At 49.5% G+C, this 14,681-nt stretch overlaps 1 protein-coding gene across 1 annotated transcript in view; it reads left to right on the top strand.

Annotated features, from left to right (window-relative positions):
• Window positions 1-14,681, top strand: part of Cfap77 (cilia and flagella associated protein 77) — a 122,733-nt gene continuing 108,052 nt past the window's right edge. The window contains exon 1 of the mRNA XM_041675171.1: window positions 1-230. Within this exon, the coding sequence (XP_041531105.1) occupies window positions 36-230 (195 nt within the window). The 5' untranslated portion in view covers window positions 1-35. The remainder of the gene's footprint in view (window positions 231-14,681) is intronic.

Genomic DNA, 14,681 nt, shown 5'->3' with positions numbered 1-14,681 from the left:
TCGGATATTGGGGTCTGATCTCGGAGGTCCCCAGGATGCCAGATCAGGCTAAGTCCCGGCAAGACTTCACGCGATGGAAAAAGAAGAAGCAACCCGTGCGCCGCACGGTCAGCCAGATCTGCCCGCCGCCCCGACGGCCGCTGACCGTGGCAGACATCCGTCCTGGCATGGAGAACGAGAGGCTGGGGGTCGTGCGTGACTCCATGTTTCAGAACCCGCTCATCGTCAAGGTGAGCGCTCGGGCGCGCTCGTCCCCTCCCCTGGCACCTACGCTGCCGATGGGTTCCAGCTGCCGAGCCCTCTGGTCTCAGGGTCCGGGGTCCAGGCGCAGTGTCGGAAACCAGCTCTAGGCAGGACAGGTCTGGACGGACAGTCGGCAGTCGCGGCCGGTCCCCGAGCCTCAGTGCCCTTAAGTGGCACACATTAGCGGAAGACTGTGAATAGGGCAATCCCTGCGGGGCTCGATAAACCCACAGGGTGAGACAGGTCCCAGGCACCCTTTCATGAACTTGCCACCCGAAGATCCACTTTTCCCAGCACCTTTGGTCTACTGTGCAGCAGGCGCTCTGGAGCTCTCGTGGAAACCTTTAGTGTGTGTGGGGAGGTGCAAATACTCTCTTTGAGGCCTGGCCAGCACTCGCGTGCGAGCAGCGTTATGGCTGAATCACCTTCCCGTTCAGTGCCGGACCTCTGTGCTTTACTCTGTTTTCCCGCCTGGTTGAAAACTCCACGTGGGCGTGGCTCTGCTCCTAAGTGCTAGGGAAATCAAGTTAAAGTTTAGCTTTTATCATTGTAGTCCTGGAGCAAGTTTACCTTTGGCCACTAGAGGGCAGTGTGCTTCTAAGAATGTACTCAAGTTTCCCAGGTTCCGGAGGGTGATGGGCGCGCTGATGGTAACCATGGATTCAGTAATCATGATTTCTCTGACTCCGGGCACTGATTAGAACCCAGAGTGGTGAGATCTCTCTCTCTTTCCCTTCCTCCTTTCCTCTTTCTCCTTTTTCTTCCCTCCCCTCCTCTTTCTCCTTTCTTCCTTTTCTTTCCCTCCCTTCCCCAACTCCTTCCTTTCGTTCCTTCTTTTGTGAAGGGAACTTGGCTTTTCTTAGCTGTGCTATAACTGGCTGCATTCTTTGACTCCTGGGAAATCAGTGACGCTCCTGGACCTTTTTGGGCTAGTTAATGTTCGCAGCAGGACGGAAGTTAGGTGCAGTATTGGGTGCAGCAGCATCCTTTGCACCAGACTTCTGAGAGATGGCTCCCCAGTGCGACAGAGCTTTGCTTACTTCTTGGAGAGCTGACCTCAGCAAGCACGTGGGACAGACGGTTGGGATTTACTGTGGTGGGCCAATGTTCTCTCCAAGTGACACATGTATATCTGCATACACACGCATTATACATGTACAGATGTATAGCAAAAACACATGTTCTATATAGCGCACCATATGTTTAGCATTTGTACATAGCAGTACATGTAAATTCGGTATATGAAACACCCCTCTCTTCCCCCTTTGCTTTCCCCCTGGTTATGTCAAGGACAGCGTTTGAGCTGTAAGGTGGCACCAGCTTAACAGCCTTCTGGATAAATTCCATCCTTATTTCTGGAGCTGGAGTTGAGGAATGATTATTTCTTTACAACGTATTGGTGGTGATTGATCCACCAATGGGGTTCTGTTTTCAGGCTGTCCTGGTCCATGGGGATCACCAGTGCAGGGTCCTGGCGCTCTTTGGTGACAGCAGGGGGCAGTGTTTCCCTCCAACTCTGTCCTTGGTTTTCGAAGCACCGGTAGCGGTTAGGATGCTGATGTCCGCATTCAATATTTACCCCTTTCTGTAAGATCTTCCGTCAAAACCCAGCCTGCTTTAAGGTTGGCAGAGAGGGAATGTGGAAAGGAAGCTGAGCCTCTTCTTGTTGCCAGAGCGCCCTGTAAGCCAGTGCATGGGGAAATCTCTGCCAGGCTTTTGACTCCAGGTTCTACCAGAGCTGGTTTAAAAGCCACGCCACTGCATCCCAGCCAGCTTTCTCTATGTAAAGAAAATTTGAATTCTGAAACATTGGGAGTTTGGGCTTTAAAGAAAAGAGAAATAATAAAAGTAGTTAGGGTTCCAGAACATTAAAAAAAAATACAGTTCTATCATTTCTCCTGTGCTTGTAGGCTCCTTTACAGGGGTTGCTCATTTTGTTGGCCCCAGTGTGGGGGTGAATCCCTCCTCCTCCTCGTGTGAGTATGCTTGGGTCTGGTGTCTTGGGGGATGATGGGAACTGAGTTGTATTTTCCTGTTGTCTCTTCCTGAGCCTGAAGGAGTGTGCATCTCTATCAGATGACACGGCACCCTGGAAATATTTATTTCCCCGCATGAAGAGGCCGTCACTCACATTGTTTCCCCTCATGGCAAGGTTCAGCAGTTTTTGTTTGTTCCTTTTCTTTTCTTTTTCTTTTTCTCCAAGTTCAAATGCAGCCAAACAAATACAGCCCTGGTATTTCCCACCCATGGAATTTACCAGAACGTATCTGCACCAGTTATTCAAAAACATGTCTTCAAGAGGGCACAGCAACCAGAGGGAAAGGAAAAGCCTCAGATTTGCAAGCAGGTGTTTTTTATTTGTAGACACTCACCAACCGATCACCTCGCAGAAACCCAAGCAAATGGCTTGTTTAATGGTGGTTAATTGCGGCGCGATGATGTTTCATGCAATCACAAAAGTAATGTAAATAGTTTCCATTGGCAAGGGCTTCTCCATTGTCAAGTGATGTGCAGCCAACCAGCTTCCCCTTCAGGGGGACTCTGTGGGAAGTATAAAATTAAATTGAGAAAGAATCTAGCTTCATCCTGCTTGATTCTCATTTCCCTAGAATTCGGAGACGCAACACAGAATCCTGCCACAGTAGCCTTCCAGGCTCCCTCACAAAACCTGTCAGGGTGTACCCTTCCCACCGCGGCAACTTGGCTGATACCCTGTTAATACAATTCCGGGAGAGGCTGCGCGGCTGGCTCCGCTGACAGCTCTGAGTCTGCTGTCGCCCCGGAGAGGCAGGTTGCTGCACCGGAGTGGGACTGACTGAACCCAGCACCCTCAGAAAGTACAAATGATCAGGGCACCTGATTTTTTCCATAATTTATTAGTGACTTTGTTTTTCTCTTTCCTGTGGGGGTTTATGTCACAAATAAGAAGAGCACACATTTGTAAAATAAAGTAATAGAATCAAGCATTTGAGGCTAGAAGGAAGTTTGCCCACATCAAATGTAACTCCTTTTGGGAGGTTTAGGGGCCTCTGCCCAGGGGAAGACACTCACCCTGGGGTGCTGCTGTGACCTGGTATCAGAAGTGGGAAGAGGCCCCTGTCTCCTGAATTACCTAACCTCATGCTGTTTTGGCTGCAAGCCATGACTAATTAATCAAGGGTAACCCAGGTGTGGTACATCCTGTAGAACAGGCTGTCGAAAGTGCTAGCAAGTGAGTCTGACCCAGCACCATCCACTCAGTGTCCCTGCAGAAGCCAGCAGTATGGATTCCTCAGGGTTTTTAATGTTTAGTAGGTGCGGGGGGGAGGGCGGGGTATAGAAACAAGTTCTGAACTTAGCCTCTGCCCCCAGGGACTTGACCATTTAGGGTTTACCTGGAGAAATAAGATACAGAGATACAGGCACACACAGACTCATATGTCCAGGCATGTAGACACAACTATACCATTGGACATACACACACAGACACAGAAGCACAGGTACACATACGAAAGAAGTCAAACAACGTCACAGGTCACCTCCTCTGAGTTTTCCAGTGAAGCACAAGCCCAGGGCATTCAGTTTTAGGGAGAGGCTATCGTAAGAAGGTCCATGCCAGGGGTCAGGAGACTGGCAAAGCCAGCCCTCTGTGCAGAGTGATTCTGCTCTTCCTTCCACTCCAAGCATTAGGGGCTGTTCGCGCCAACTCAAGTTCCAGTTCCTAAGACTCAGTGCTGTGTTGAGTTGTTATCATTACCAGCACAAGGATGTGTTTATCCGGAGTGAGTGTGTTCAAATTGGATGCTCTACAAAGCCAGGCGAGCACACCATGCCCACTAATAGCCTAACAGCTCGAATAAATATTACTGCTGGTGGTGAGCGTAAACACGGAGACAGTGATGGGCATTAGGAAGGCAGGCTGTCCAAAGCCTGCCTGCACAAAGATACCAGTGTTTTCATTATAGGGTGGGAAAATACTGCGTGTGGTCTGTCTGCCGAAGAGAATATGGCTGTGATCGCTCAGCCCCCTTACATTCAATTACAGTGTAATGGGAGGAAATGAAATGTTAGTGAGGAATTAAAAACCATCCTGTGGTTCAGTCTGGGCCGGATGCACTGCTGTGGGTTTATCCATCCTTGTTTTCTCTGTTCCTAACTCGTCCTCTCCCTCCTCCCTTCCTCCTCCTTCCCACCTCCTCTTCCCTCCTCCCTTCTTTTCCTCTTTCTCTCCCTCCCCTCCTCTTTCCCTCCTCCCCCTCTTTCTCCTCCTCCCTCTCACTTCTCTCCCTCTTCCTTCTTGTGAGTGTGTGCATGTTTGTGTGTGCACACTACTGCATTGTGTGTGTGTGTGTTTGTGCATACCTGTGGGCATGTTTGTGTGTGTATGTGTGCAGAGGTCAGAGGTCAACCTCAGGTGTTGTTTTTCAGAAGCCATCCACCTTGGTTTTGAGACAGGATCTCACTAACCTAGAACTCAAAAAGTAGGTTAATCTGGCTGGCCAGGAGCCCCAGGGATCCACCCATCTTCACCTCCCAAAAGCTGGGATTACGAGTGAGAGCCACCTTGTCAAGTTTCTTTCTTTCTTTTCTTTTCTTTCTTTCTTTCTTTCTTTCTTTCTTTCTTTCTTTCTGCTGTCCCCTTTTCTTCATTTAAATCAAAGCCTCTCTCTGGTTGATGCCCAGCCTCATCCTTCAGGGGGCAGCAGATGAAGCAGTGCACAAAACCCACTGCCCAAGTCTGTGACCATTCCAGAGAGAAGAGCTGCCCTCTCTCCTGGCTCCTCACTGCAGCCCCCAGGGCAGCTGCCTCCTCCGCTGGCTCCTCACTGCAGCCCCCAGGGCAGCTGCCTCCTCCACTGGCTCCTCACTGCAGCCCCCAGGGCAGGCGCCCTGCTGCAGAGTAACCTTTCTCTTCTGTCTCTTAGCACTAGAGGGTGCATAAATGAAGACAAGACCTCAGAACTGGGGTTCTTCCTATTAAACCCAGCCACCCTCTGATCATGTGACTCAGAACATGTCTGGGGCTTGAAGGGAAGGCTGATCTTCAGGAAGAACGCTGAGACCTGGGTGGACGGGTCAGCGGTTATTCCTTATAGCTTTCAGAACACTCTGGACTCAGCGCTGGGGGCTATGCATGTCAGGCTCTTTCATCTTTTGTTTACTTGTGTGGTGATCAGAGTCAGTTCTCTGACCCCGTGTGGCTTCCAGGGATAGAACTCAGGGCATGGCATTTGCACAGCAAGTTCTTTAACCAGTTGATCAGCTCTCTGCCTCCAAACCCTGTTTTCTATTGCAGTGGTTTCAAACCTTTCTAGGGGTCCCAGAAGCCTTGGAGATCTCACAAATGGAGTGATTCTATCTTTAAGATTGCGTCTAGACTGAGGGCATAGAGCTGTGCCTAGTGCGTATGAATCGCTACCCTCCACCCCCACTCAGTGCCACAAAACAAATAGGCACCAGTCAGTCACTCAGAGCACCCTTATATACATGCCTTTATGCCAGCAGAGGGTATCAGATCCCACTACAGATGGCTGTGAGCCACCATGTGGGTGCTGGGAACTGAACTCAGGACCTCTGGAAGAGCAGCCAGTGCTCTTAACCTCTTCAGCCTGCATCCTCCTTTCCAAAGCTTAAGAAGAAAACACTTCTCATTAAAAGCATCCCGCAAGAAACATTCACGCGGGCTCTCCAATATTGTAGCTGCACTTTAAGGTCTGGTTCTGGGCTGTCGGCTCTGCATTCCTGTTTGGGAGCCTTGTAAAAGTGTTTTACCCGGGAAGATTGGACCTTTCCCAATCTGAGACTTTCTATTCTTGCAGGAAAGCCATAGAACTTTGTTCTAGCCCTTGAGACCTGGATGTGTTAAACCCAGCAATGCGCCTGCTGGACTCTCCCTCCTGCCCGGTGACCTTCAGGGTGGCAGGCAAAACAAAGGGGGCACAGCACCAAGAATGTGCTGCCTTGGTCAGCAACTCTCGTTGTTTGCTGCCTTCATACGAATGCCAAGGAAGCTAACCTTCCAAGCAGCTGCTGGCCAGTGGCTACAATTCAACTTTAAGCGCAAATGTCCCCTGGTTCCTTGTTCAAGTTCTTCCATCGGTGCAAATGAGGACACAATTCCAAGTTGGCTAGGCAGGTATGAAGCTGAGCTCCCCTATGGAGGGGAGGTCACTAGAGTGGTTCCGGAGCCAACAGATGCCAGCCATTTGCTTGTTCTGCCACATAGGGGTGGGAGGTGTTATCTCCGAGACTCTGTTTCTTGTATCAGTGAGGAGGCCAGAGTTGGTACCTGGTCATGGGAGAGTAATGAGGATTCCATGGGATCACTAGGTCATGGCTAGCCATGGGTACCCCCAGAGAGCACTTTAAAAGCAAGTTCTTTGGTTTTCTATGCACCTCATCACAAATACTTTTGTTAGGTAAATGTTAAGGGCTGAAGAGATGGCTCAGCAATTAAGAGCTCTCACTGGAAACTTGCAGGGGAGGGTTCGGTTCCCAAGAACCCATGTGAGGTGGCTTCCAACCCCCTGTAGCTCTAGCTCCAAGGGATTTTACTCCCTCTTCTGATCTCCTCAGGCACCTGCACACATGTGGTACATATAAACTCACACAGGTACACACATACTTTTTTTAATAAAAAATGTAAATGTAATGTTGAATCTAAACACGGTGAGTTTTCACGTTTACCAAGTGCTGATGCTTATCGCAGTGTGCGCTCTAACTGAGCGACGCTGTCTCTACCCCAAACTTTCTTACCCTACACTAGAGCCGACAGCGTGTGCTGGTTAAGCCAGATGAAGAGCTCTGCTGGGCTTGTCTCACCCATGTGTCCAGGCTCTGGTGGAGATGGGATGCTACCTCACAGAAACAGGAAAACACTTGAGTGACGTTGACGGCTCTAAGCTGAGGAGGGCAGTTTTACTCAGCGATACGTACTTTGGAGATCAGCGGACTCCAAGGAACTTACTTCCAGAACCCACTGTGTTTGGTTGGTGAAGCTGCCAGGGAGGTGCTGTCGGCCCCTCCTCGGCGGGCAGAGGTCATGGACGCTGCTCAATTTGTCATCGTGTGAAACCAGCCCCTCCCGCCTACATCTAGGAACCAGTCTCCAAATGTCAACAGTTTTGAGGCTGAGGGACCTTGAACTAGAAGACATAAGCAAAAGTGGGGGGCTTGTTTGTAGCTCAACACAGCCTCTGGAAAATCTAATGTAGACTCACGGAAACCAAACAGTTGGTCTGAGCTGCTTCTCTCTTTGCTTGCTTCTGCCTCTCCTTCCCGACGGCGGATGCTATTTTAAATCTCCTCCTTTAGTCTATTTCTTTCCCCTTAGTGATGTTTGTCTGCAACTTGTCTGCTTCAATCCCTGCCCACATTGCAATTTAAGAAAACTAATATTTTCAGCCTTCTTGCGGTGTGGCTCAATAACTCATTAAGTAAGCTCATTAGCAGAGAGACGGGTTTGTTGAGCAATCACTGACTGGTGTATGAGCTTTGCGTCCCTGCCCTTCAGACGTCCAGGGTCCTGTCTCACTCTGTATGAACTAAGTTAAGATTTCAGGTGGAGGATTGACACAGTGTAGAAAAATTAAGCTTATAGTGGGTCAGCGCCCCATGGCAGATCTTGTGCTTTCTCGTGGCACTAAATACCACATTTCAGGGAAGCAGGAACGCGTTTTAGAAGGAAAACAGCTGTAATGATCCACCCAATAATTTGAAGGCACACCAGGGGTGGGTCAAGAAACAGACACGGGTCAATGAACTTAGAGTTCAGCACAGGCAACACCCAGAAAGGGGGAAGGGTCCGTCAAAAGGACTGCAGAAAATACATAATGACCCCCAAAGAGGGAGTTTTGATCTTTTATAGGAACCAAACAATACGTATCTGGGAGGTGGGGGAACTCAGAGGCATGCAGGCTAAATGTCTTTGTGTGGACGAGCACTCTTTGTGTTTTGTCTAAGGGAATAAAAGCATCGCCTTAGAAGCTCTTCAGTTTCAAGGGATGGATGGCCACACTGCTGCCAGGTGGCTGGCCATTTGCACGTGACCATAGAGCATCTAAACTGGACCATTGCACCAGAGAAAAAGTCCCAGTTTGCCGATGCTCGGATGTCACAGCCTTTCACGAAGTTGGGATGCCCCAAGAACTCACGGAGAGGCTGTGGCATTTGAGTGAAGGGGAAGTTTGCTGCTGACTCCACCCATTCCGTTTAGTGGACCAGAGTGAATTAGGCCATGCCACCACCTTAAGATGTCATTATTTGAATTTTGTAGAATTGCATTTCTATGTTCCCTCTGCCTTCTAGCAGAGCTCTTAAGAACACAGAAACTGGGTAGCTCGGGCTTTGAACACCTGTTTAGCTGGAGAGATCCTGGGTTCCACTCCTAGCACTGCAAAAATAAACAAAACAACACAACAGAGCTTGGCTTTGGCTGTTGTTCGGTCTGGTTACGGAAGGCATTTGAAATTGCTAATGAACACATCAGTCCGTGAGCAAATGTTTTATTGCCCTGTGATGGGGAGGCCTGGCTGGAAGCACAAGGGGTTTAAAGATCTGTGTCCAGTGGGCTGATAGTTTTGACCGGGGGAATCACTAGTCTTTGACGATTGGAACCAAGTTATTGAGGGTGGAAGGAGAGGAGAGGGAGGTCAAGGCACCACATTCAGAAGTCGAGGCAGGAGCAGAAAGGACTGTGCAGCTGGTCTGGATTGTCAAGTGAGTTGATCTGACTTGGGTATGAATGGAGGAGGGGCCGCTGGAGGGAGGCTGGACTGGGCAGATGCCGCAGGACAGTCAGCGTTGTGCAGGTGCTCCCAGCGAGAAGGACCAAACCTCCTCTGATTCTGTGAGGGCTCTGAAGGAATTGGTAGAAAATGGCAGTCTGCTGGATGGTGGTGGCGTACGCTTTTAATCCCAGCACACAGGAGGCGGAGGTGGATCTCTGTGAGTTCGAGGACAGCCTGTCCTAACAGAGCGAGTTCCAGAAAAGGCTCCAAAGCTACAGAGAAACCCTGTCTCAAAAAACAAACAAACAAAAACAAAAACCAGCAATCATTCTTTTGCTGCTTTAGCCAACGCTTCCTTTCTGAGCGCGCCTTATGCACCTGGTGCAGGGATGGATACAGGTCCGGGCGGTGCTCTCACGGAGCCCACAACCCAGCAGGCAGAAGACAGACAAGAAAGAACAGCGAAGGCTTAGAAGCTACAGTAGCCCGGTCAGGGTGGGATCCTTGCTCAGGGCTGTGGGCAGCAGGAAGCAAGGGAGGTCAGAAGCTGTGTGCAGGGAGCTGGAGAGGTGAGAGCGGAGTCAGATTCCCCAAACAGGAAGCTTTAGGGTCACTCTTTAAAAAATAAAGAATTTTATTTGAGATAGTCTCATGTAGCCAAGCCTGGTCTTGAACTCACCATGTAGTCAAGGATGGCTTTGAACTCCTGATTCTCCTGCCTCCACCTCCTGAGTGCTGGGTTCCAGGAGTGTGCTACAAAGCTTGGTTTTCTTTGGGCAGGGGTTGAACTCGGAGGGTTGTGCATGCCAGGCAGGCACGCTACAAAGTCAGAACACAAAATGATAAATAGTACAGGAGCATGGAAGAGGCCCTGGGCTAGTGAGTGAGCCTGAAGCTGGTGCGCCATTAGCTGCCGGGTCAGTCAGTGTTTGGCTGGGGGAGAAAAGTGTTCCAGGAGAGGGGCTAGTATCTATGTGGTGTGGTGGGGTGGAGGGTGCACCGGATAGCTACACTGACTCCTTCGCTCCTCTCCTGGCTGTGTGTCATTTATGCATTCACTCATTCGTGTACTGTGGGCCACACACGTCCTCTGAATTAGGTGTGCCTGGCCCTGGGACCACAGTGATGATCTCATGGTCTGTGTGGTGCACCTCTCAAATCCTTCAGTCTCGTTTCCGAAACCCTGGATTCCTCCTCCCCTTGCAGCCAGCCTGAGCCCACACTAACTTCACACGCTCAGCCACTCGCTGGATATCTGTGCCTAGCTGTCTGTCCACCAGGGGCACCTCATGGGACAAGGTAGCCTTTGTCCTTGCAGCAGACAGGCCTTGGAAAACAGGCAGTAAGACCAGTGTTCTTCAGGACAAGGCTGCCAAGGGACCTGTTACCAGAGGCTAGACCCACTTCTAGGCTTTTAAGCCTGACCTTCTCAGAGGAGCGGAGTGTTTGTGTTGTGTTTGGTAGCTGTTGAGAGGAAGTGATTCCAGGCAAAGTCAGGTTTTGTGGAGCCAGGCGGTGGTAGCACACACCTTTAATCCCTGCACCGAAGTGGAGGCAGAGACAGGAGGATCTCTGTGAGTTCAAGGCCAGCCTGGTCTACAAAGCGAGTTCCAGGACAGGCTCCAAAGCTATAGAGACCATGTCTTGAAAAACAAACAAACAAACAAAAAACGAAACAAGAGAGGTTTTTATGGAAATGTATTCAGGGATAACCTGGCACCCTGGAGAAGGAGACGGGCAGGGTGGTCACCATGAGTCCCTGGGAACAGGAAGGGCTAAGATGAGGCTGTGTCTGGCCTGGAAAGACTTGAGGAACCCAAAGCTAAGGACTAAAGGACGTAGACTCCAAAGGCCCCAGAGTCAGGTCCAGAAATCCACATCAGTCCCAGCCACTGTGACTCTTCCTGTGCTGAGGGGCTTGGGCGTCTAGGGACAGACAGAGGTGTGCAGGTCACTGTGTGCAATTGTTGAAGTGGGTGAGTTAGGAGCATCCTGGTCTCTTCTCAAGCTGGCTGTTGGGAGCTAGATGATGGCAGGACATGTGCCTCACTGATGGGTTAGGGTTACAATCTTCAATTTGTTTACTTTTTGCAAATTCAACAAGCCCGAGTCTGAAATGCTCCGAATGTCACCTGCTGTCCCTTTGGGCCGAGTGCTATGGTTGCTTCCAAAACCTTTATAAACTGTCACTGAAGATTTTGCCAGCTCTGGAGACACCCAGTGGGCATGAATTCAGAGGCTTAAGTAAATCTTTTAGACACTCCTCTTCCAAAAGGAAAGCAGGAGTCTGCCCCACATTCCCGAGAGCCCCAGGCTTTCTTCAGCCGTCCTGGTGGCAGGGTGTTCCTGGGTTTAGCTTCTTCCAGAGTGGAAATTCAAGGATGAGGCTGAGCCCAGAACCTCACACTCTCGACCAGAAACCTATTGGACCTGCTGACCTCCCAGAGGAATACTCCATGCTGAGCAAATGGACTTTCTGATGCATCACGTCCCCCGTGCCTTTGCAACATCTCTAAAAGGTGGCAGGTACTCCTGTTCCTAGCTCACAGCTGTGAGACCGAGGCTTAGAGTTCACACCAATTGCCTGAAGTCAGCCAGAGGAACCAACCAAGTCAAGCGGGGACCCTACAGCACCAGGCCACAGAAAAAGTACTAACCAAATCAGAAGAATTTAGTGACAGCAATGGCTGCCAGTCATCAAGAGCCTCTCAAGTGTCAAGCCATCCTTCCCTCCCTCCCTCCCTTCCATCCTTCTTTCCTGTCATGCTTGTGAAGACTTTGAGGGGTATCATCGAGGGCTGTTGAGGTGGTGCAATGGGAAAAGGCACTCACCACTAAGCCTTCCAGCCTGAGTTCAATCCCTAGGTCTCACGTGGTAGAGAGACAGGACTGATTCCCTCAGGTTCTTTCTGGCCTTCATATGCATGCACATGTACACACACACACACACACACACACACACACACACACGCTATCAAAGGGAGATTACCGACACAGTCAATCCTAGCATCTCTTGCCCAGGAGATTGCCCACTGCTGCCTTCCTTATTTATGTTTCCCATCCAAATGTACTCAAAATCGTGGCCTTTCCTCCTCTTTTCCTTTATACGTGCTGGGGACGGAGCTCAGGGTGTCCCCTCGCCAGGGAAGTGTTCTACCACTGAACTGCACGCCAACCCCTTCAGTACCATATTTTTCATATACAGCCTCTCAGCTCTGTGAGATCCGTATTTTGAGCTTTGGGTGACATCTCCAAGGTCACACAGAGGGCAAATGGCAGGATTGGTATCTGTCTGTGGCTAGAATGAGTTTGCTGCTTATCAGGCGATGTGTGTTACTGCCTGGTACCTTAGGAGACAACTTTGTCCTGATAGGACAGAAGGATCCAGCAGGTCCATCTAAGTCAGCTATGTCTGGATCAGCCTACAGAGGCAGGTCATCTATGGAGGCCTTACCTGCTCTCAGAAGAGTTCCATGGGGCTGGCAGATAAGCCGCACTATGGATGAGATGACTTCACAGGGATGCAAGAGTTAGGAAGAGGAGAGGCTAGTATGCGGGGGTGATCCAGAGGGACTAAAGTGGCTGAGAGGAAGTTCGTTTTCCATAGGAAATGTGGCCAGACAAGAGGAGAACATGGACACCCTAGGAAGGGCAACATGCATGTCACAACAAGGGCACCGGAAGACAGTCACCCGTGGCAAAGGACATTGAGAACAGGTCAGGACCGCCTTCAGAATCTGCATGGGCAGGGACACCACTTATATTTTAAGAGGCATCACCAAAAATCAGCATGGCTTTTGGTTTCCCAGGAAAGCCTGAACCCTGGGGTCATTTGAAGAGCGTGTATCTGCCGTCCCTAAAGCTGGGATGTCTCCAGCCACAGCTCTGTCCAGGCCTCTGGGAATGGCCTCACCCTTTCAAAGAGAAGGTGCCCTGCTTCTCTTCTCCCACACACGGTCCCTTCTTCTCTCTACCTCCCTAATCAGAGAAAGCAAATTGTTATCAGATTAGTCTCAGCGATGAAAAGCGGGTGCTGGCCCTTGCCCCCGTTAGTTTCCATTTAGATAGACTGGGCCGGGCCACACAATAGGCATCAAAGCCTGTCTCTGGGCAGCGGGAGGGATTAATTTCTTTAACCAACAGGCCTGATCTGGCCTAACTCATTACCCTGCCTTGTCAGTGTGAATGTTGGACGCGATTGAAGATTATACCATTTAGGCCTCTCCCTTGTCCTCCGCGCAAACCACGGCCATTGAATTGCACATTCTTGCGAAGCTCCCCCGTCAATACTCCGGCAGCCTGAGGTTCTAATTCTGCTTCATTTAAACTTCATCAACTTTTCCAATCAAGTGGAAGGATCCGAAATAGGTTCTGTACGCGGAAAGGCACGATCCCTTTGTCAGATAAATTTATTCCGGCTTTTCCCCTCCCTGGCTCTCTTTCTCTCTCCAGCCTCGCTCCCCAATCCCTTCTCAGCACCCCCCCCTCCCCTTATCCCCAGGATGAAAATGAGATTACAGTATTTAAATGACTATGGTAATCAACCTGGGGGCCCAGAGCTGAGATTGAGGTTAATTTTTCTTAGCAGAACAAAGAAGCGCAATGCCTTTGGGGACTCAGAGGTACAATCTGGGGTTCTTGCTTGTGGCTTTTTTTTCCCTCTGAAATTGCAGTTTTAGGAGTCTTTTCTTGTTACTAACTAGACACCGAATGTGATTTTTTTTTTTTAAAGGCTACAGTCCCTAAGAGAACAGAAATGTAATTTTGGGATGATAAACAGATACCAACCTTCAATGAACAATTTTAATAGGAGAAAAAAGTCACTGACATGAGATGAACCCAACTCTAATGAAAGGGTGGTCCTTTCCCTTGTTTATTTTTTAAATACACTCAAAACAGTCTCCCACCGTGTTAGAGCTCATAATTACAGCCACCATGGGCACCCGCAAACTTTTGAAGGAAGAGCCTTGTCACTTGGGTGATCTCCTTGGCAGCTTTTACTGCTGTAGAAGTTGAGATTTTTGTCATGTTTTGGCTAATTAGAAGTGGGGTCATTATCTCATTGAGACGTCTACATGAAAGCGGCTTGTTCTGTTGTTACCTGGAACATTCGAAAGCTGGTCAGTCATTCTGCAAAGGACCCCCCTCCTCCCCTCAGCTTCCGAACAGCATCAGAATCTGTATGTTTCTTTGTCTCTCCTTGCTACCTTGTCGGAGCTGTTTTACATACTTGCCAGGCAATGCTATCTTTCATTTATGTCAGGAGAAAGGACTGTGACAAGTTCCGTATACAACGTTCATTTGGCAAGGGAGATTCTTCACAGAGCGTTTGAGTTGGGAAATGCAACTATCTTTCAGTACGATGAGCTACATCATTTCTGGACAGACTCACTAAGAGAGAGCATCTGGGAACTTTATAGCACGGAACGCTCCTGAAAAGTCTTAATGAGGTTTTGTAAGAAATAGGATTTGGTTTCAACGCAAGCCTAGCTGGGGGAAAGTGGGAAACAGCCAGAATGGTTTCAAGTGGGGAATGCCTGAAATACACCTCCCTCTCAGCTCCCCACAAGTTATTAAGAGACTGGAATGAATTGTTGCTCTTCTGTGTCGTAATGACATTGTTTCAGGCCCTTTAAACTGTGCTTGACTTCCCGACAGTCATCTACATTTGCAAAGCAAAATATTTAATAACCTCCATCATTTCCACAACTGTGTTTGTTCAAGTGTTTC

Source organism: Microtus oregoni, unplaced genomic scaffold, assembly GCF_018167655.1.
Source record: "Microtus oregoni isolate MIOR12 unplaced genomic scaffold, Mior012 000025F_ref0000491, whole genome shotgun sequence".
Lineage (NCBI taxonomy): Eukaryota > Metazoa > Chordata > Mammalia > Rodentia > Cricetidae > Microtus > Microtus oregoni.
This window is presented reverse-complemented; position numbering and strand designations above follow the sequence as displayed.